Source organism: Hyaena hyaena, unplaced genomic scaffold (assembly GCF_003009895.1).
Source record: "Hyaena hyaena isolate Hyena2069 unplaced genomic scaffold, ASM300989v1 scaffold_453, whole genome shotgun sequence".
Classification (NCBI taxonomy): Eukaryota; Metazoa; Chordata; class Mammalia; order Carnivora; family Hyaenidae; genus Hyaena; species Hyaena hyaena.
The window spans coordinates 681,382-705,097 of NW_024081083.1; the positions used below are offsets into that span (position 1 = coordinate 681,382).

Consider the following 23,716-nt stretch of genomic DNA (forward strand, 5'->3'; position numbering starts at 1 on the left):
ACAGAGTAGTGGTGGCCAGATTTCTCACTGTCGGCCCAGAAGACAAAAATACAGACAAGAGAAGGCAATTACAAATATGGAAAAGAGGGCAACTACTTTGTGGTGTCGAACTAAAATTAAAACTATCAATATAAGCTCAAGACTCTTACTAGATAGGCATTAATATGTGCATATATGCACATACATGTGTAGGCATATGTGCATGTGTGTATCTGTGTGTACACATGACCATATACACATGCACATTTCTTAGTTTCACTGCCAAAGAGGCCAGCAATAACACACCAGTAGCGATGAGTATGCCCAGTAGCCAAATCTTGGTTTCTACCTAACATTATCCAATAGAAGGACTCAGAGCTACTTGGAGAAATGTCTATTTCTGGGCTAGAGCACAGAAACTACAAGCTTAATCTAGAATAACTTGTTATGCCAGAAAGTAAAATAGTTCCCAAAGAATCATGAGAACACGCCAGGAGGACAAAGCAGCCAGCCAAACAGAGCAACCAGTGGTCAGACATGGCACAATATGAGTATCAAAATATACATTGACCGTAACACACTATGCTACTGCCATATGCTAGGAATCCATGAGTCCATACTGACAGAAGTCAATAAATGGGAAAAGAAACAAAAGCCTTTGCTTACATTAGATTATCAACCAATGAATACATAAGGAATGATACATTTTTAAAAAATCATCGATGGATGCTAAATCTAGTGGGTAAAATTTAATGGGAACAATATACTTCTATTTACATAATCTCAAAAATCTCAAAATCTCAAAAAAAATCTCAAAATACTTTTAATTACAAAGGAAAAATAGGAAACTTGTAGGCAGAAGAACTTCGCAGACAGTACCATAAGCAAGTGACCAATACTACTTGCAACCAATTGACATCACAGGTCTCCCGACATGATATGCTGACCACATATCACCTGTGAATTTGTGCTACAAATGCATAGTCAAATATAGTCATGAAGAAATGATCAAATTCAAATTAAGGACATCGTACAAAATACCATGTATGTACTACACAGAAATATGAGGGCCATGAACCGTAAAGAAAAGCACGGGAGGGTTCCAGATAAAGAGAGACTAAGGAGGTATGATAAGTAGATGAAATGTGTAGTTCTGAACTGGATTCTGGATGAGGGGTGGGGGGGTGGGAGGTGGATACCTGCAAGAACTCTGTGAGATTGATATTATTTTATCCTTTCTACTAATAAGGAATCCCTTTTAAAAACTTAAATAATTTGCCCGAAGTCATATAGTTTCTACACAGTAAACAAAACTATTAAGGTATTTACTTTTAGTTGTTTGTTTTTTTTTTTTAATTTTTTTTAATGTTTTATTTATTTCTAGGAGAGAGAGAGAGAGACAGCATGAGCAGGGGAGGGCCAGAGAGAGAGGGAGTCACAGACTGAAACAGGCTCCAGGCTCTGAGCTGGCAGTCAGCACAGAGCCCGACGCGGGGCTCGAACCCACGAACCGCGAGATCGTGACCTAAGCGAAAGTCGGACGCTCAACCGACTAAGCCACCCAGGCGCCCCAATTTTTTTTTTAATGTTTATTTATTTTTGAGAGACAGAGACAGAGCAGGAACAGGGCAGGGGCAGAGAGAGAGGGAGACACAGAATCTGAAACAGACTCCAGGCTCTGAGCTGTCAGCACAGAGCCCGATGCGGGGTTTGGACTCACAGAACGGGAGATCATGACTTGAGCCGAAGTCGGGTGCCCAACCAGCTAAGCCACCCAGGTACCCTTAAGGGAGTTACTTTTAGCATTAAATGCCTGGGGAGGATGCCATGTTTCCCTGGCTAGCTGTATCAGAGAGCTAGAGTTTCAATCAAGAATCTTCACATGCTAAATTCAGCCACAATTAAGGATTCTCTCATATTCTTGAATAAAAATTACCAAATGCATGAGCCTAAATGTATCAAAGTTGAACATTTCAAGTTATCATATAAAAACAGACAGTAAAATAAGAAGATCTGTCATGCATTTACTCTAGGGCACCTTACTCTAAAAGAGTTTTCTTTTTTTTAATGTTTTATTTATTTCTGAGAGAGAGAGACAGCATGAGCAGGGGAGGGTGAGAGAGAGAGAGACAGGATCTGAAACAGGCTCCAGGCTCTGAACTAGCTGTCAGCACAGAGCCTGACGCAGGGCTCGAACCCAGGAACCATGAGATCATGACCTGAGCCAAAGTCGGATGCTCAACCAACTGAGCCACCCAGGTGCCCCAAAAGAGTGTTCTTAGATATAAATGAAAGTAAACCCTAGCTAGATGGGATAAATAAAAATTACAACAGACGTGAGTGTAAACCTCCCAAAACAGAACAATAATAACAAATAAAAACTCACACTGAGAGCAGTCACCAAATTCAAATGTCCGTATTTACAAAAGGTGCACATACCTTTTCCTAAGTGTGTGTTTATGCTCATATATCTAGCTGTTCCTGTAAGGCTCTTGTGTTCTCTGTACGGTATGTGTTTCTTTGTCTCCGGATCGATATATTCCTTTGCCAAACCAAAATCTATAATATGAATAACTTGCTGGGTTTTGTTTCCTGGTCGTCCTATTAAGAAGTTCTCAGGTTTTACATCTCTGTATATCAAGTTCTTTGAATGGACATACTCCATGCGAGAAATCTTGAATCACAAAAATAAAAGGAAAGAAAGTTTTATTGTAGGTTTTGACTAGCATAAAAAAGCACAACAGAAGCAAGATGAAACTCTCACAATGAAAACAACATAAAGGAGAAAAAAAATCAGAAATTGTTTTAACCCTTTAAAAGTAACATGGTATCAGTCTACAGGTCCTCAAAAATATATTCAATTATGACTACAAGTTTTTGCTTTGACTATTATAATGATCACTTATCAGTCAAGTATTTGAATTTCATGAATTCTTTTCATACGGGTAACCCTGATTCAATCAGCAGTTATGGATGATGCCGCCTCAGACAACCAAAAAGTTTGACTAACTCTGGAACTGAGATATATAAACAGACGTATTCGTGAAGTTACAATCTGTTCTTATCGATTAACTCAATCATCAAGCAACTTTTACATTATATTAAAGAAACTTAGAGTCTAAACTGTTAAATGAAAACGATGAACACAGTATCTTTGGGATATCTTTCTTTTTCTTTTTTTATAACTTACTCGGGTCTTTCCTTAGGTATTAAACATTTTAAAAGATCTTGAAACCTGAAAACTTTGGGGTACCACTCTAATGATTATACAGTACACTTTCACATTATATAGTGTATATTACACACGACATATAGTATATAGTGAGCATATATACTATACGTTATATTCACATGATATAGTAATATAATATAGTACAAACTGCCACAAAATAGCACATTATAAATAAGAAAATAAAATTGCTTCACTGAGCGATAATAATGGTCAACAACGCAATGTAAACATATAGCTACCTAGGCCTTCTTAGATTGTTAACAAATTCTGGATCATGGTATGCGATGTTCTATGACCTACACTTCTCATTAATGGTATATTATAAGCATTTTCCGGGTTATAAGACATTCTCTTAATACACACTTTTTAATGGCTGCATATTATTTTATGGCTATGAATAATTTACTCAGCTAACTCTATTATTTCTCTCCATTTGGGTTGTTTCCCACTTTATGACAAACAACCTTGCAAAAACAGCTCTAAGTATATATGAGTTGGATAAATTAATGAGTCAATGGAGGAAAACCATTCTGAGACTTCTGTAACCCACTGCTGGTGTGGATTTCAAAATTGCCTTAAATCATCCTCTTAAGCTGGTTTCCCAAAGGCTCCCTGAGATTTCAATAATTTATAAGACTTCCCATTGTTTGTTCTTTTTCTAGGCCATTAGAATTTATGACTAACATTATAAACCCTGTTTCCAACGGCTCTCTTTTCTAAGCATTCATCAGGGACACGAAGAGAGACCATTCTCAGGCTCCGCATTCTGATCTGAAAGCAGTAACATGTTAATTCTTTCACCCAAATAAAATACACTTGGCTCAGTTATTTTAAGGAGAATGCATCCCTAAAAAGACAATGGGAGGAAAAGCAGAAACCTCATGAGGTCACGCGTTCTGTAAAGAGAACAAGACTTTAAACTTTGAATAGAAACGTGTGACCAAATGACCCGTACGACGATTCGATCGGCTGCAGAACCTCTGGCTTGCCTTACCAGCTGGATAGCGATCATGAGAACGGTCTTCAGAGAAAACGTCCTGTCACACAGGTCAAACAAGTCTTCCAAACTGGGTCCGAGCAGTTCGAGCACCATGGCGTTGTATTTACCACAAGGGCCAAAATAGTAAACTTGAGGTATACCATCTGGGGGGGAGAAGAAGGATTTTAATCATTTCCTCATCCTGAATCCCAAATTGCTCTTCCTGGAAAATCAATGAGCAGTTTTAAACATTTTTCTGTGTTTTCGAGAACTGCAGCAGTAGGTTCATTTTTTCCATCTGCACACTTAACTCTTCCCGAGCCAATGTTCTCTCTCACTGTTCCTTCTCCTGGACGTTCACAGTGTAAGTGGTTACACCTCTACTGCAGCTCATTACATTATACACAGGCCTCCACTCTTGGTCTTTAACAGCGCCCCAGAGACAGGAGCTGTGCATTTTAGCCCCATGTTTCCGTGGCCTAGCGAAAAGCTTGTCACATAAGAGAGATTCGATTCCTATTTTAACAAAGAAGTGACTGTTCCCTTTAATAAACATGAGGTAAGCGTCATCCTGGGCTCACCCTCCAAGATTCTCATCTTCTGGTGCACATACCCCATATAACTCCCTCCCGGACTCCAGCCTTGTGATTAGGTTATGTGATGTGACAGAGGTGAGGTAATTAAAGCACCATCAGCGGGACGCACACACACACCCACACAACTGACAAACTTCCCTTCGCCACTGGGAGTCACTATTTTAGCGAAAGCCACTCTTACCAGAGCCAGTCTTGGATGCCTGGGTCAGATCTACCCCTCACATGTGTAAAAGCAGAAAAAAAAGTTCAGAAATAGTCAATGAGAAGCTCACTAAAGTGTATTCCAACTCTGAAATACTATTTCTATTAAGCTATACGCCACTTTTATTATACTATTAAGAGCCTGGAACTGCAATTAAGACATGGATAGTTCCCAGCTACGAAGCTGTAAAAATTATTCCTACAATGCCTTTTTCCCCCTCTCTGCCACTGAGAGTTGTTCTTCTTCATGCTCCTAATTTAGCAATCTCTAGTATCTCATTTCCACGCTTTAGCTTGCTGCTGCTGATCCGTAGGAGGCAAGCAAACCAGATCATCAAGCTTGTAAGAACTATATACGGAATGTAAAAATAAACACGTTCTGGAGCTCTTCAATGAAAGGACTGTCAAAGAGCTTTTCTACTTCCTTCTGAGTCATCACCTACACTCCTAATAACTGAAGTTGTTGTGAAATGATCACTCAATAAGGTAGCAATATATCTGGGTTTATTAAGTGACTGATTTATTCAAAGGTTCAAAGGTTTCCAAGAATAGAAAATCATTTAAGAAATCTCACTGTCTTAATTCAACAAATGCTTACTGGACATCCTCAGGGGATGAGGTGGAACATTAGGGACTAAGAGTAAACAAGACACCATGATCAAGGATAACCCAGGAATGCAAGATTAGGTTAACATTCAAAATCCCACCAATGTAACTCACCACAGTAACAGAATAAATATGAAAAACCATGTCATCATCTTAATAGAGACTGAGAAAGCATCTGCTAATCTGGAACACAAGGTAACATCCTCCACCTGGTAGAGGGTATTTAAGAAAATCTCTCAGCTAACATATTTAATGGTGAAAACCGAATGCTTTCCATTTACCACTGGGAGCAACACAACAATGTCCACTTTCACCTCTTGCATTTAACAATGCAATGAAGTAAAAAGAAGGGGAGGGGAGGGAAGGGGAAGGAAGGGAAAGGATGAAACTAGAAGAAAGAGAAAAAAGAAACAAAAGGCATTCCTGAAAACAAAGAGAGTATGTTATTTTAAGAAAAGGTAAAGTAGGAGCGCCTGGGTGGCTCAGTCAGTTGAGCATCCAACTTAGGCTCAGGTCATGATCTCACAGTCTGTGGGTTCAAGCCCAGCATCGGGCCCTGTGCTGACAGCTCAGAGCCTGGAGCCTGCTTCAGATTCTGTGTCTCCCTCTCTCTCTGTCCCTTCCCTGCTTGTTCTTTGTTTCTCTCTCAAAAATAAACATTTAAAAAAGTTTTTTAAAGAAAGAAAAAGTGAAATAATTACTCATTCTGATTTATCAATAATAAAATTCAAGCTTTCATGTAAAAATCAGATTTGGGCTAAATTCGTATCTGTCAGGATGACCTTTGAAAGCTTCCCCTTCTCTCTCTCCTTCTTTAAATAGATAGATAGAATAAAATTTTATATTAATTAATTTAAAAGAGAAAAAGAGAAAAACACAACACCTTTTTTCTGATAAAACTGTAGTGACATTAACTATTATGACCTAATGTTAGGTAATAAATATGGCAATATTTGAAAATCTATTTCAGTAAACCAGTATTTTCCAAGTGATTAATGCATGTATTTACAAAATGATGCACAGGTAAATGATCTTGTTAAAGCACAATGGATTTTAATGTAAGAGAGAGTAAGAAAAGTTTTAGTGCCCTTTTTCAAAATAAGCAAAGGTATGCATACAACGATGTTCAAGTGCATTATTATTAACAGTAAAAAAAAAAAAAGAAAAAGAAAGAAAAAAGCAATTGGGAACCATCTACACATTCATCAACCCCTAGACTAATTACGCCAATTATGTCATACCCATACTGTGCAACATAACACAACTTTTACCTACCTTTAGAGAAAATTGTGAAGGACAAACTTCTGCTATTTACCTGTTATAATTCTAAAGTGATCAATTAATTTTGTTGCTTACAACAGCCGTGCTTTATTTTTAAAATAAAGTGTCTTTAGTGAGTCATTAAACACACATAGGAAAAGCTATTAGAAGGAAAACCCGCAAAGCTAACAGTGATTACTGGAAGCACAGGTGATTGATTTCTCCTTCCATTTGCCTATTTCTTAACCTTTTCCAAATTGTTATGAAGAGCACATGCTATTCCTGCAATCAGGAATAAAATGCTCAAGATTTAAGTTTTCCTGGGACCACAGAGAAAAACTTGAATTGTTAAAAGATTGAGGATATATTTATTTAATCCACGTACTGTCACTGAGCAAGAAGTAGTGCTCAGCCTCCTCCACACTGAAAATTATATAGGTTTACCTCTACTCTTATGAACGATTAGCTTCATTCTGGAGCTCCTAGAAACAAAGAAAAGTATCCCCAGTGGGAATTTGTCACCCCATCATGTAAGTTTGGCTTCTGCTGCCTTCCCACCACACCTCACTAACAGAAAGAACAGATTCAAAGGGTCAGATGAACTCTGCCTCATTCTGAGCTCTTCTAAAGCTCCATCTCCAAAATGTCTACTCTAGCTCTGTCATCCAAGCCGCCAGCTTCTCTTTTGACCCAACCTTCAAATCTCCTCTTATCAAACTATCTCTATTAAGCATGACATGAAATTTATAATTATTCACACACAATTTCTCCTCGATGAGGAAAGGCATGCTAAGTAAATCTGCTCTGCTTCCGAGATGCCAACTCAGCCTTTGGGAGGAGCCTTACTGCATACCTAAGGCGTACATTCAATCAAGTTATTTACATAACATACCTTTGTGTTTCTATAATAATGCCATGAAAAAGATCAGTAAAGGGACAAAAACTGCTTAGCTTTTTCCAAAATATCCTTTAATGGTTTCAAAGTGTCTCAAAATTATGTACCTCTACCTTATCCAAGATGGCTAAATTCCATAAACAGCATTAGATTTCATTGAGTGAATTAAACAGACACTGAGTCTCCAATTTGAATGAAAATACCTCAGCTTTATCATGGCAACATAATTTTACCTTCAAATCTGAGTCAGCATAAAAGGAGAATAACAAAAGATAATCAACTCTAAATGACTCCTTAAGACACATCATGTTCTTAAGTGTAGAAATGAGTGTAGAAACTTCTTAGGTAAGTATTAATAATGTATTTCACCACGAATTTCATGTCACTGAAGGACAAAATCAAAACCTGTATTTTTTTTTTTTTAATCAACAACCTAAAGCAAACATTGTAAAGGTCAAACTAGAATTTCATTTCCCAGGACAAGTCTGGGCAGTTTTCTAACACTAAGCAAACAAATTACATTGTTAGGAGTTAGGAAACATTGCAAATCACAAACAGGGGCTGGGGGAGTACCCTAGGCAAAAATAAAACAAAAACCTGCTGATATGAGTACAGAAAGCAAGACCACAGGGAAAAGGTTTTCTGGAAGAAAGGCGAAGAAGAGGAGGGCAAGAAAAGAGAGCACACAAGGGCAGAAAGAAGGCTTAGCAGGAAGGGTTAAGTTACTAACCCCTTTATCAAAGTATCAAAGTACCTGGGTACTGAATTGCATGAATGCAATCCCACTCAAGGGCATGAGCAAGCTTGGTCTTATATCTAGGGAATTTTCAAGTATAAACTTACACTTCACACAATTCTAAAATTATTTCTGAGACTACCATAAAAAGCCCATACACTGTGAATTTAAGAAAGTCAGTTCTGATAACTTCCAGTATAACTAGTTTTTAGGGATGAGTACTGGTTCCCTCATTTTCAAGACAAGTATACTTTTTCTCCCAAGAGAAGTTGAAGAACAGGCAAGAATACAAAATTCACATATTATTTGAAATTACAACCTCACCCTTATAGTCTCCCAAAATCAATGTTATTAAACACTTCATTTTATGTTTCAGCTTTCTATTTAAGTGACAAAACAATACTAATTAATTTAAGTCACAAAACAACATTGGGGGTCTAACAAACACTCTGAAAGACTGGGTAGAACTTTGTGTCATGTAGTGAAGTACTTCAGTCCCTTCTAGTTGGGTGACAGTATAGCCTCTCATTAAAAGAAAGAGTATCATGAGGTTTCTTTCCATTTGCAGGTCTGGAGTTTTTCATCTAGGAAGGATTAAAACAAAAGCATTCATGTTCTGATTGGGAAATTTCAACTCTACAGAGGTGGTTAAGAAAACCTAAAATCTGGTTAGAAATACTGTACAGAATTATCACACAGAAAACTTTTTTTCCAAGGAAGTTTTACTTTAAGGCATTCTTAACCTTTAAAAAAATTTTTTTTATGTTTATTTATTTTTGAGAGCAAGAGAGACAGAGTGTGAGTGGGAGAGGGGCAAAGAGAGAGGGAGGCAGAATCCGAAGCAGGCTCCAGGCTCTGAGCTGTCAGCAAAGAGACCGATGCAGGACTCAAACCCACAGACCATAAGATCATGACCTGAGCCAAAGCTGGATGCTTAACCTAAGCAAGTGAGCCACCCAGGCAGTCCTATTAACCTTTAACATAAATGCTTCTATCTCAGCTCAGCAATTCTCGACATGTGGACTGGAGATACATGGGGGAATGGATGGGTGGTCCATGAAACCCTTTCAGGTCAATGACATCAAAATTATTTCTGTAATAACACTAAGATGTCATTTACCTTTTTCACTCTCATTCTCTCACAAGTGAATAGGCTAATTTTCCAGAGGCTACATGACATGTGATATGGCAACAGACTGAATAAAGAAGATGATAGGAGAATCTCTAGGTGTTTTCTCGTAAGCCAGACATTAAAGAAATAAGCAAATTTGTAAAACAAGGGCACTTTTCTCACATTTTTTTTGATTTGGAAAATTTGGTTACTTGTGATTTTAAAATGTTATTGTTATTTTAAAATGATTTCATATACCAATATCTTTCTATTTCTGTTTTAATTTCTCATATGGTAAATATCAATAGCTATAACTCATAACAACTAAAGTTCTCTTGGATCTTCAAAGAGTTTGGAGTAAAAAAAGGATCCTGAGACCCAAAAAGTCTGAGAATGGCTGACCTTGCTGAACAGCAAGCTCTGATATGAACAGCAGGTGCAAGAGTTCCCGACTTGGCAAACAGAGGTTCCATTAAATACCAGAGCACCCAGCACCCACCTTTAGTAATAAAATTCTACCTAATACACCCCAAATAAAATAAAGCCACTGCACTGTAAAAAGAAAAAAAAATAGTCCTTTCTGTGACAATTCTAATTACAAATTCTGAGATAATTCTGAATTTTAAAGAACATTAAAAAAAATAACATCTACAAACAAGTAGTTATTTTTCATTTATATTGAATATTGAACATTATAGGAATAATGAATAAAATCATATTCATTATGTTATGTTTTATTATTCACTTTTGAGTTATTATTCTCAGGGCCTAAATAATTAAGAAAAAAACACAATTTCTGTATCATTTTTACCCCCAAGCTTCCAGTTTACAGAATTTTTCTCACAATGTGTTACTTTATTTTTTTTTTTTATTTTTTTACAGATAGTTTATTGTCAAATTGGTTTCCATATAACACCCGGTGCTCATCCCCACAAGTGCCTTCCTCCATATTTAAATCAAAAATTAAAATGAAGGGGTGCCTGGGTGGCTCAGTCAGTTAAATGTCCAACTTCAGCTCAGGTCATGACCTCATGGTTCTGAGTTCAAGCCCCACATCAGGATCTGTACTGACAGCTCAGTGCCTGGAGCCTGCTTCGAATTTTGTCTTCCATTCCCTCTGTCCCTTTCCCACTCACGTGCTGTCTCTCTCTCAAAAATAAACAAATTTTGTTTGTTTATTTCCATTTAAAATGTTGTTTGTTTTATTCCATTTAAAAAAATGAAATGTGAAGTCATCAAATTGTTTTTAATGGCTTTACATTTTTAATCTTTTACTATTATACAGAGAAATTTGAAAATGAGGCTGTGTCTCAGAAAATTAAATCCGTCACCATTTAGTCCTACCTTATTCCAAGGTATGTTTTTTTTTAAGATTTGTATGTGATTAATTAGCACTAAAAATAATATAATTACTAAACACCATACAACTATCCTAATACCTGCACCATTTAAACCAAACTAAAACCATGATCAGTTAACTCTTCTCTCTTACAGTGATAATGCACAGCATTCTTCAAACGTATACCTTCTCCATCAATTATAATGACTTTAGCACAAAAACTTTGTATTCTTCTATCACAAGTAGCAATGTACATATGTAGTCATGGATAAATTAGTAAACGATCAGCAATGCGTAACTTGCAGAAAATTCTCATACTGAGAAGCCTCTATAAGGAACAGAAGTATTTCATACACTTAAGGTGTCTTCTAAAATCAAGTAAGCAAAGATAGAAAAGGGAACTCTTAGAAGCTGCTGCAACAACCAATATTATCTGAGCTGAGATGCAGTCTACACGAACCACTAACTCACTAATAGAGTGCTCTTCATTATTTTTGTTCATACCAAAATACAACAGGTGATATCCTCATTAGTTTATTCCCTTAACTTTCATGTTTTTTACAATATTGTCTGTTTTTTCCACAAACAGATTACATAGAAAGAGATGAATTTCTTAAGTTTCTTCAAAACAGAGAAACTCCAATCAGGCTTCTCAAGAATAAAAGGAACGTTAGATATTAACACATGTACATAGCCAGGTTTAAAGGTTTTACACTATTACTCACAATCTTTCTTAAAAGTAAGTAGTATGATCAAATTTCCATACATTATAGAATCACCAACAGTCACTGAGCGAGCAGACAGACCTAAATAGTCTTGAAAAGGATGTGAAAATGGAGCTTTCTATACACCAGAGCAAAAACACAGAAGAAACATCTAAATCCTCACTTCTCAACAAGGCACAAATCAAGAAGGCAGAGGGGTCAGTATCAAGAAAGAAGAGAAGCCTTTTAAAGTAACAGCTCTCACAAGGCGACATTACAAAGAGGTATAATTTTGAAACAGCCACCGCTGCTATTATCAAATTAGTGTTTAGAGCTACATAGCTGAGTGCACATCAGAAAGTCAAGGCACTCACTTAGAAACGATTTAACATAAGCATAGTCTCAAATAGTCTATTTAATATCATTTCTATAGTTATAGATTTGCCAACAACAGTAATTTATTTACTTTATTTATTTATTTTTATTTCTGAGAGAGAGAGAGAGAGAGAGACAGCGTGAGCAGGGGAGGGTCAGAAAGAGAGGGAGATACAGAATCTGAAGCAGGCTCCAGGTTCTGAGCTAGCTGTCAGCACAAAGCCCGACAGGGCTCGAACCCACGAACCGAGAGATCATGACCTGAACCGACGTCAGACGCTTAACCTACTGAGCCACCCAGGTGCCCCAACAACAGTAATTTGTAACAGAAAAAAAGATTATTCTACTTCTTTTTGGTAAGTAATAATTTCAGACAAAGAAAGGTTATTTTACTATTATAAAGATATCAGCTAATAAAGAAATTCTGAGGAATAAACAATTGCAGTTTCCCCCAAAACAGCCCATTAAAAACCATCTGATGTGAAAGAAATAACATAAAGAAGCGATACTCAGAATCACTGATCATCAAAGGAAGTTTCTCCATAAATTTCAAAATATACTCCAGGCATTCCCATAAAGTATCAATAATTCAACTAAACTTTTTCTCATGTAAATAAAAAAATCATTCAAATGATTCAATACTTATTCTTCTCTGGAAAGTGATTATTTTTAGACGGCTGAATTGTACAGTTCAGTTAATTAGATAACTATCTACCTATCTCCTTGGTTTACCATTTCCATTAATTTAAAAAATCCTTATCATTGATTTTTCCTTCTGTTTCTAGATGCCTAAAATGAGGAATTAAATTTACCTAATTAGAGAATAATACAAATGAAATAAATTAAAAAATTTTTTGAAACTGTATGGCTATGTTTCTATGTCAGAAATGAAACTCAAAATTTAATAACCTAACAATCTCTTACAATATTAGAATATCAAACATTCAACATCAATCATAGAAGTTTAAAAAAGCTGTAGGAAATTCTGGAGGTTATATATAATAACTTCACATCTAATGAGAAAAAACAGTCTTTCTCATTTAAGAATTTATCATTTCAACCATTTACCAAGGACCACAATTGTCAAGCATTTTGCCCAGTTTCAAGGATAAGAAAGCAAATATGTCATTTCACTGCCCTCAAAGAGACAGACATAAGCAAATAATCACATAATATAATAGAAAACTAAAGATATGTTCAAAATAACTTCAGGTCAAATAATAAGCACTTCTGGAAAGAAACCAATGTCAGAAAATGCACTGCAGAAGAAGTGACATTTAGTGAGGGCCTGAAGAAAGAAGGAATTCACTGAGTAAGAAAGATATTCCACAAAGGAGAATACAGGCAAATGAAAATAATAAGATCTATTCACGAAAGAGTACGTTTAGTGCAACCAAAAAGAGGATAGGAGAAAAGAGAAAGAAGTTCGGACTTTATACTAAATGATATGAGAGAATTCTGTGATCGTCCCAATCGGCTTAAATCAAAGACAAGAAACACATTCAGCAGGAATGGGTGTGCCACTAAATGGAACAAGATAATCCAAAAGAGCAAACAGGTCTCTGGAAAGAGCAAAATCACTGGAAAAGGAGAAAAGAAGGCAGGAAGTGAAATTCTAGGTAGAAAGAATTTCGGATTCCACTAGGGATATACAGGTGTAAGTAGATTTTAAGAATAGAACCAGGAGATAAAGAATTGGAAGTTATCCTTATTTAGGAAGCAATTTCATTGTTTCCTCTCTTCTGTTACAAAAAAAATTCAGGATCATAAGAAGAAAGCCACATTAAAAAAAAAAAAAAAAAACAGGAGCAGAAAGCTAAAGAGAACAGATTCCTTACTCTTTTTTTTTTTTAATTTTTTAATGTTTTATTTATTTCTAGGAGAGAGAGAGAGACAGCATGAGCAGGGGAGGGTCAGAGAGAGAGGGAGTCACAGACTGAAACAGGCTCCAGACTCTGAGCTGGCAGTCAGCACAGAGCCCGACGCGGGGCTCGAACCCACGAACCGTGAGATCATGACCTAAGCGAAAGTCGGACGCTTAACCGACTAAGCCACCCAGGCGCCCCACAGATTCCTTACTTTTGAGAAGCTGTCTCAACCTCAGAATTGTCTACCTCCAAATCCTTATTTATTTTCCCTCACAAAACACCCCTTGACTTATTTAAGCTACTGCTGTCATGATTTTTGTTATTGACAGCTGAATTCATCCATGCCCAATGCAGTGGTCAGCACAGTTTCCTCCCTGTTCCTCTTCTCATGTGACACCCTACCTGAGTGGGAGACCTTATCCATTCCCTTAGCTTTATTTTTTTTAATGTTTTGTTTTGTTTTGTTTTTTATTTCTGACACAGAGGGAGAGAGACAGTGTGAGCAGGGGAGGGTCAAAGAGAGAGAGGGAGACGCAGAATCTGAAGCAGGTTCCAGGCTCTGAGCTGTCAGCACAGAGCCCAACGCAGGGCTCAAACCCACAAACCATAAGATCATGACCTGAGCTGAAGTCAGACGGCTTAACCGACTGAGCCACCCAGGTGCTCCCATTCCCTTAGCTTTAAAACCACCTGTACCGAACAGACCCAGTGAACAAATAACAGAGAAAAGAGGCATGTTCTCAGGGAAATGAGAGAAAGACAGGCAGAACTAGAGAAATCACAGATGTTTTCACATCTCACTAAATAATCCTGAGTAAATCCATCTTTTGACTTCTGCTTTTATTGTGGTAAGGCATACATAATATAAAAATGTGTTCTTTTTTTAAAACTTGTATTTTAAAGTACACAGTTAAGTGCCGTGAGGTAACTATTCACAAGTGCTATGGAACCACCATCACTATCCATCTTTCTTGTCACCTCGTACCCATCCCCTCAGCCCCTGGCAACCACTGTTCTGCTTTCTGTCTCCAGAAACCTGACTCTCTAGGCACTTCAAATAAGGGGAGTCATACAGAATGTGTCCTTTTGTGATGAGCTCATTTTATTTAGCCTAATGACCTCAAGGCTTATCTATCTCATAACATGTGTCTAAAAACACCACATTTCGCTCATCCATTCATCCAGCGATGGACACTTGGGCTGTTTCTGCCTTTTGACTATTGTGAATAATAGGAACACAGGGGTACAAATATCTGTTGGCAGGCAATCTTCTGTATATATAACAAGAAGAAGAACTGCTGCATCAGATGAGAATTTTATGCTTAATTTGTTTTGAGGAACAGCCATACTATTTTCCATAGCATCTGCACCTGTACCATTTTACATTCCCACCAGCAATGCACAAAGATTTCAATGTTTCCACATTCACACCAACACCTGTTATTTACGGGTTTTTGGTTTGTTCCTCTTTTGTTTGAGAACAGCCATTCTATGGGTGTGTAGTGATCTATCTTTGTAGTTTTCATTTACATTTCCCTAATGATTAGTGATACTGAGCATCTTTTTAGGTGCTCTTTGGCCATCTGAGTATCTCTGGAGAAATGTCTATTTAAGCCCGTTGCCCACTTTTCAATTGGACTGTTTGTATTCTTGTGGTCAAGTTTTAGAAATTCTTTAAACAGTCTGGATATTGAGCTACTATACTTATTTTTAAAGAGAACATTAACAAGCAAGCTACTACTCAAATAAAATTTAAAATACCATGAGGGAGTTAAATTACTTTGAATGGCACATTTATGATTAAGAGGAGTCTGAAAATATAATCAAGTATCAATTCCAAAATCAAGCTATTTGAAAATCATCGATCTCTCCCCAATTAAACTTCTGTTTTTCTACAAAGCTCACATGTGTACTCAAAAACGTGTTTAAAATTCATGAGTGATAAAATACTACCTAGTAACCAAATTCACATGATTCACATACAGCAGTCAAAAATAGTCATATTTGTCAGCTTCATGCAATACCACCCGTATTTCAATCTAAGTAAATGCTATGCCATGGAGCTCAGGGGAGCACTGAGGAGCACTGGGGGAGCTCTGGGGAGCACTGGGGAGCACTGGGGAGCTCAGGGGAGCACTGGGGAGCACTGGGGAGCTCAGGGGAGCACTGGGGAGCTCAGGGGAGCACTGGGGAGCACTCTGGTACACACAGACTGTCCTGTTCGTGGTGGTCTCTGTTCACTGCAGCCCTATGGCATTCAAGCGGTAAAGACATAGGTTTCATTTTAATGCTACTTTGACATAATAGAATAATAAGAGGGTACCTCTGGTATTCAATTTAATGACTCCCTAAACTCTAAAGTGACTTATTCATTCTTATCTAATTAAAGTATTCAATCCTATTTTTCCAAATGATAGTTTTACTACTTAAAGTAATGATAGATCTCTTGCCTTTATCAGCCCAGCATCCAATCCTCCTTCTGACTGACACTTCAGTTTCCCGTTAGGCAAACCATCTCACCCCATTCTCAGGCCCTGAGTCCCAGGTAACTCCTAAGATGAGCCTAAGATCCAAGCCTGGGCAATCAAATTCATCATGATTAAAACAAGGAAAAGCACAGGACACAGAATAGGGCCCTAAGAATCAGTCCTAAAACCTCTGCTAGAATTTTTAGGCAAGGAATGCTTTTATAATGGCTAAGTTAGGTTAATGGTAACCACCCTCACTGTCTCATAAAAAGAGCCAAGCAGAAAATGACTCTTACACACACACAAAAAGGTAGAGCACAGAAACAAATACAAGAACATCCCTGATCAAAGTATATGAAGTCCTGGACACAATAATGTCTTAATATATTGGTCCCTTTCCTGAATTCCCAGGATATGAGCCAATTAAGTCTTCCCCTCCCCCCCCCCATTGGCTTCTTAGGGTTTTCTATCCCACTTGCTAGTCCTAAATAACATGTACAGCTTCACTTGCAATTAGTTTTATCTCCCTATTCTTCAAATCTCAGTAGTCAGTGAAAATTCTGATAACTCCTGGAGGACTACCTGTATCAGACTTAAATATGCATTATAAGAAGCCTATAATGGGGCGCCTGGGTGGCTCAGTCGGTTGGGCGTCCGACTTCGGCTCAAGTCATGACCTCGCAGTTCATGGGTTTGAGGCCCGCGTCAGGCTCTGTGCTGACAGCTCAGAGCCTGGAGCCTGCTTCAGATTCTGTCTCTCCCCTGCTCACACTGTCTCTCTCTGTCTCTCAGAAAAAGAATAAAAAAAAAAAAAAAAACATTAAAAAAAAGAAGCCTATAGTGAGAAAAACATTAATACAAAATGTCAACTCATGGTCCCCACAATAACTACTCATTTCAAAAGTATACTCTTAGGGAAAAATAATGTGCAAAATGAATACTGTATTAAGCACTCAACTCTATCAACTAAAATGTAAACACGTGCATACAAAAAGATACGTGGAAAAAAAATTGTATTAAACGTAGGGAAACAAAATATCCCTACATGACTAGAAGCCACCCATACAAAAAATCATTATAGTTAGCAGAATAGATGTAAACAGCAGAAGTATAGCTGTGAGACGCTTCTGCATAAAGTAAATGCAAAATACTATAGGAAAGCTTCTCATTACTTTTTTCCAGTGGCAAAAAATATTCTCACTAATTTTAGACTTTCTACGAAAATACACCTGTATTAACTTCCTACAGCCAATATAAATACTGCTTGCTTGTGGCTTAGAACAGCAATTTATTTGGTCACAGATCTGGAGGCCAGAAATCAGAAAGGAGGTTGGCCAAGCAGAATCCAGGTGTGAGCAGGGGCACGTCCCCGCGGGGGGTACTAAGGGAGAGCCCTAGCAGCCTGTTCCAGGTCCTCGTGGCTGTCAGCATTCCCTGCTTATGGCTCTATCACTCCAATCTCTGTCTCTGTAGCCAATCAGCCTTCTCCTCCGCTGTGTATGTAAAATGTTCTTCCTCCTCTCTTTCACAAGGACATTTATGGCTGTGTTCAAGGGCTATCGAGATAATCCAGAATAATCTACCCATCGCTAGATCCTTAACTTCATCATTCCTGCAGAGGTAAATTTCCAGGTCCCAAGAATTATGATACGGATCTGTTTTAGGGAGCCATTTTTCAGCCTACCATTAAGTCCTAAGTCATTTTAATACCAAAAAGGCTAAGGATATTATTAGCTACTTGCATCTTGTATTCTCAAGTTAAATTTTTTTCACAATGTTCTCTATTCATATTAACATCAACATAGTAAGCTCCAAAGATGTCATAAGTAAAATAAAAAGAGAACATTAAGATTCCAGTAAGGGAATGTCTCGTAAGCATAGCCTTAAGAAGTGATTCATATTCCACCAAATTTAAAATACTATTCTTTGAAACCAAAGAGTGATTAATCAAGACAACTCATTTTATTACAAATTTAAAAATTAATATAAGACTTTACCTCCAGATCCTAACTGCTTGTAGAATCTGTATTCCAAATGTAGCTGTGGTGCTCTGGATTTCATGGGCTCCTAATTAAAAAATAAACAAAAATAACAAAACAATATTTAAGTTACTAAAAGATCTCGGAGTCCCAATTCCAAATGTTATAAATCTTGGCATCAACTCTTACATACCTTAATATTCTACTAGGCAGCTTTTTCTAAACTTAGAACCAAATAAAAGTTAACTTCGAGTTCAATTAAAATCAATTGATGCCATAAATGTATGTAAGTGACTATTAGATGAGGCAGTAAGGAAATCTATGTTTGACTCTTTGACCCTAAGGAAAAATAGACTCCAAACATTCAAGACTAGGGAAATGGTGGCCCTTACTCTTTCTCCTATTCCTAAGAATTCACCTCTGAACTGTGTATTTCTCACATAAAGGTTCAAGGTTAACGAGAACTATAGACAAGAAAGAACAAAGATGAAAATATAAAACTTTCATCAGGAGCAATAATATTTTTTTTAATTTTTTTAGCTAGGGTATAGCTTATAGTAAAACACACCATTCATGAGCATTAGGTCCATGAGCTTAGTTAACTACATACATACCCCTGCAGCCACTACCTCAAAAAACCTCTGGAACATTTCATTTCCATCATCCCTCCCTCAGACACTTTTGGACACTTTTGGAGTCTGTCACCTTTGGATGAGTTTTGTCTGTTGTTGGATTTGATATAAATAACATTATACAGTATATGTTTTATATGTGGGTGTCTGGCTTTGTTCACTCAACATAATGTTTTCAAGATTTATACACACAGAGAAACAACGTTAACAGAAGCAACAGAAATTTTAGACCTAAGAAATAATATAGGTGTGAAAATATCTTCAGGATACTGTACAACAGAGTAACAGGAAATCTGTACAAGACCTAATAGGAAAGTATAACAAACTAACAAGATTTAAACAAAAGCAACAGGACCTCAAAAATATTTTTAAAGCTTCCATAACTGAAATCGTGAACTCAGTCTGCCAGCAGATTAATACAACAGAAGAGAGAATCTGGAAACTGGAAGATACATGGGAAAACATCTACAGAACTAAAAAAATGATGGGGAATGTGTCTATGTAAATTACACAGAATGCATTATGAAGGAAGAAAAATGGAAAATACACACACACAAAAAAAACCATGAGAAATCTGGACAATACAATGAAAAGGTCTAACGGACATCTCAGAAGGAAAAGAGAGAGACAAGCGAGCAGGGGCAGTAACTGAAGAAATAATTGCTATTCATCTGCAAGAACTAATGAAATACAACAAACCACAAATTCAGGAAGAATACGGATCCCAAAGAGAATAACTAAAAACAAGGCTATATCAAAACACAGCATAATGAAAACTATGACCCATGACAAAGACTTGAATCCCAGGGGAGGAAATTATAGTCATAAAGATTATTGTAAGAGAAAACAATCAGCTCAGCTCTTGAGAGGCAGGAGAGTAAAAAAGTTTTAAAAAGCACAGACACGAGGGGCGCCTGGGTGGCTTAGTCGGTTAAGCGTCCGACTTTCGCTTAGGTCATGATCTCGCGGTTCATGGGTTCGGGCCCCGCGTCGGGCTCTGTGCTGACTGCCAGCTCAGAGCCTGGAGCCTGTTTCAGTCTGTGACTCCCTCTCTCTCTGACCCTCCCCTGCTCATGCTGTCTCTCTCTCTCTCTCTCCTNTCCTAGAAATAAATAAAAAAAATTAAAAAAAAAAAAAAAAAAAAAAGCACAGACACGAAAACTAAACTGTCCTGAGTCTGATCCTGAATGCACTGCTTACTAGCTGAGTAGACTTTGGTCAATTACTTAGCCTTATTGTACTTTTCAGTTTCTTCCTCTATAAAAGAGAAATAAAACTTTATCTTTTTTTATTATACATATGTGCATATATTTATTTCTATTATATATATACACATTTATATATATGATTTAAAACAGTGCCTTCCACAAGGTGAGTGCTATCATAACTACAAATTCTTCAGTTAAATGTACAGAAGTACATAACTACACAATGTAATGAAAGATGCCCACTTATGCAATTACTGGTGAAATTAAACACATAACTTATTCAATCATTAAAACTCCCTTGGTAAAAACAGAAACTCAGGTCTAATTTAGATGAGTCAGCTCAGCTTGATTCCAGTATTTCACTAGCAGTAAAATTTTATTATACCACCATATAACAAAAGTCACCTCCCCACGGGTTGACATTTTCATGATTCATGAGCAACAGGTTATTATATAAGTGCAAATAACAACATATGAGAGTGCCAGGTGAGGCGAAATTAACAAATTACCCTGAAACAAACTATTCTTCTGAACTAGGATAAAATTAAATAAAGGTAAAACCCTTTATAAGAGATAGCAGAGCAGAGCTGAGGTCATCAGGGAAATATGCTCTCTGAACAACACTGTTATCAAAATGCCCCTGTTTCTACCAAAATAGAGAAATCAGATAGCATTGAAAGTATCCAAACATAACATTTTTAAGCGATTACTTTTAAAGCAGGCTCTGAAGAAAACTGTGATCTGTTATGATACAATATATACAAATAAGGAAACATATAAGGATGTTTCATACATATTTTATACACATAAATATTTAATAAACTAAGTACCAAACCACGGTCCAATCGTTTCTGTGAAATGTTTTCTGCCCTACCAAACAGATTTTTGGATGAATTTGAGGCGAAGATGATTCTCTGCATAGCATACTTCAATCTCAAAATACTAAAAAAAAAAAAAAAAAAAAAATCCCCCAAAATTGTCAGTTTTACTAAAAAACACTATTATTATATGTAGTGCTGATCGCTGTGCTTTAAAAAGGGACAAATCGGACAGAGAAAGACTGTCCACAAAAAAGGAAGAAGGAGAAAAATAACTAAGGGGAGAGTGATACAGCATGAAGATAAACTAAAGAGAGCTGTACACACGTGTGTACATAAGCAGGCTCTTAGACGACATACTGAATGTTTACTAACAGCGTAAACAAGTCCCAAATCTGAAAATAACAGGACCCATGGGTCACCAATTAATGACAGACAAGGAAAGGACAGTCCACAGCAGTGTCTCCTGCTTTGACACGATGGTTTATGCGCCTTAGATCAGTTCAGCATCATTCGCATCGTCCAGTGAGTGGAGCGGTTCACCCCAGGCTGCTGCAGCAATAACACAGAATATCTGGGTGTTGCTACATTCCTATCCTTGTGTGCCACCCCCACTCTCAACGCCACACATTGTCTAGATCCTGGACCGGTGGCCCAGAACATGGAAAAAGGAAGAATTCCAAAGAAATGAAAGTCAGCAATGCCCTTTCAAACACTGCATTCTGGGCCTCCCTATTCTGATTCATACAGACTAACTCCCCTTGTTCTGATTTCATGCTCAGAAGGGAACCTTGTAAATTTAGCTTGCTTTCTCTGCACACCAGCCTACAGAAAGCAAACATGATGTTTATACTGATATGGGCATTCTGGATGCGTAAGAGTAAGATACCTCATTTTAAATTAGAAGTTAAGTCTTCCAAGTATTTACATCTCTGAAAGCCTGGCTAATTGTGTGAACTGAATGATTGCTGTGAATCCACCTTTAGTTAATAGGGACAATCTCAAGAGATGAGCTAACCAGATCTGCTATCATAAAGCCAAGGGCCAGACCTTAAAACCAAGGTGAATGCATCTAGGTCAAGGCCAGTCCCAACTACATGTCAGCCAGCCAGTCTCCGGGGGCTTAACAACATACGGGCATCTTGACTTCCCAGTGAAAATGCACAGCATTCGTTATGGTGAAATTTGGTCTATACTCACCGAGACACTTCACATTGAGTAATACAGTCTTCTAACTCATTCCCAAAGTTTTTCTATTTCTCTCTAGTGCCTCGTCTTCTAATACTCCTGAAAGATTAATCTCACTTTACCCCAGCAACAGTGGTTATTTTGGCAGAGGCAACATTGACAATGGCAGGCAGACTGGAAAAACCAAGCCAGGCTTAACCTCAGGGAAACCTGGCTGGCAAACCGGACAGAAACGCTGTGCCTGAACAACAAAGCTCTGTCTTCTAAAAATTCCCAGATCTCAACTCTTGCAGAAAAGAGGTGCCTCACAGCTGTCAGAGGGGGCACACTCTGGAACGGTGCCTTGGGACTTGGTTTTCCCTGCTTTCCTCCTCTCACAGCAGTCATTTCTGAACCCCTGAAGGTCAAATAATAGCCACTTTTACCATACACAAAGTATCAATGGAAAAAGAGATACTAAAAGCTACCTGGAAGGACGTTTTCAATTTTTTTCCATGTTTATTTTGGGGGGAAGGAACAGAGAGACGGAGGGGGACAAGAGATATGAAGCAGGCTCTGTGCTGACAGAAGAGAGCCCAATGCGGGGCTCGAACTCACAACCTGAGCCAAAGCTGGATGCTTAACTGACTGAAGCACCCAGGCACCCCTGGGAAGACATTTTCAAAGAATATAATCCAGAATACTAAGGACACATTTGTCCAAATGCCTGGGGAAAAAAAGGGGGAGGGCGCACATGGGTGGCTCAGCTGGTTAAACGTCTGACTTTGGCTCTGGTCATGATCTCAAGGTTCATGGGTTCGAGCACTATGCTGGGCTCTGTGCTGACAGCTCAGAGCCTGGAGCCTGTTTCAGATTCTGTGTCTCCCTCTCTCTCTGACCCTCTCCTGCTCATGCTGTCTCTCTCTCTCTCCGAAATAAATAAAACATTAAAAAAAAAAAAAAGAATTCTTTCTTAAAAAAATGCTTGAATCATTAAGAGAAATTTTGCTTTCTAGTTTTACTCTAATTAAAGACACCAATGGGGCAGCTTCTTCAAATTACAAATTGTGCCAAAACTTAAAAATTAAATTCTATAATGATATCAAAGTAAAGGGATTGAGTTTTCACAGCATGGAACGATACAGATATTTACACATTATCACATACTTGAGGGGCATGCTGATGCTAGGAGCTTAATAAACAACAAACAAACAAAAAACCAGTTATGCATATCACTTTCCCAATAAACACTCAAGTTATAAATGACATGAAAACAAAGAAGTAATTAAAATGAAAACTAATCCGCAAAGAAAAAAACAGAAAAAAATAATTAAGGAAAAAAAGAAACACAAACTTACCAGTTTAATTGCCACATATTCATTTGTATATAAATTTTTCCCTTGAAAAAGAAAGAAAAAAGGTCAGATTCTGTCAATAATTCATTTTTAATGGTACATTATGTAAAACTCTACTTTGGGTGGAAAAAAGCACATAGTACACTTAAATGAAGCAAAGGTTTTTGCTCCATAGATCAAAGCAATGACAAGGAAATCTTAAATTTAT

The 23,716-nt window shown here is 37.5% G+C and overlaps 1 protein-coding gene across 4 annotated transcripts in view; it reads right to left on the minus strand.

The window, feature by feature from the left end:
• Positions 1 to 23,716, minus strand: part of CSNK1G3 (casein kinase 1 gamma 3) — a 109,490-nt gene that overhangs the window by 42,603 nt on the left and 43,171 nt on the right. For all 4 annotated transcript variants that reach the window (XM_039253426.1, XM_039253425.1, XM_039253424.1 and 1 more), the window contains exons 3-6: positions 23,512 to 23,552; positions 18,347 to 18,416; positions 4,206 to 4,354; positions 2,419 to 2,653 (exon numbers count right to left, since the gene is read on the minus strand). In XM_039253426.1, the coding sequence (XP_039109357.1) occupies positions 2,419 to 2,653; positions 4,206 to 4,354; positions 18,347 to 18,416; positions 23,512 to 23,552 (495 nt within the window). The remainder of the gene's footprint in view (positions 1 to 2,418; positions 2,654 to 4,205; positions 4,355 to 18,346; positions 18,417 to 23,511; positions 23,553 to 23,716) is intronic.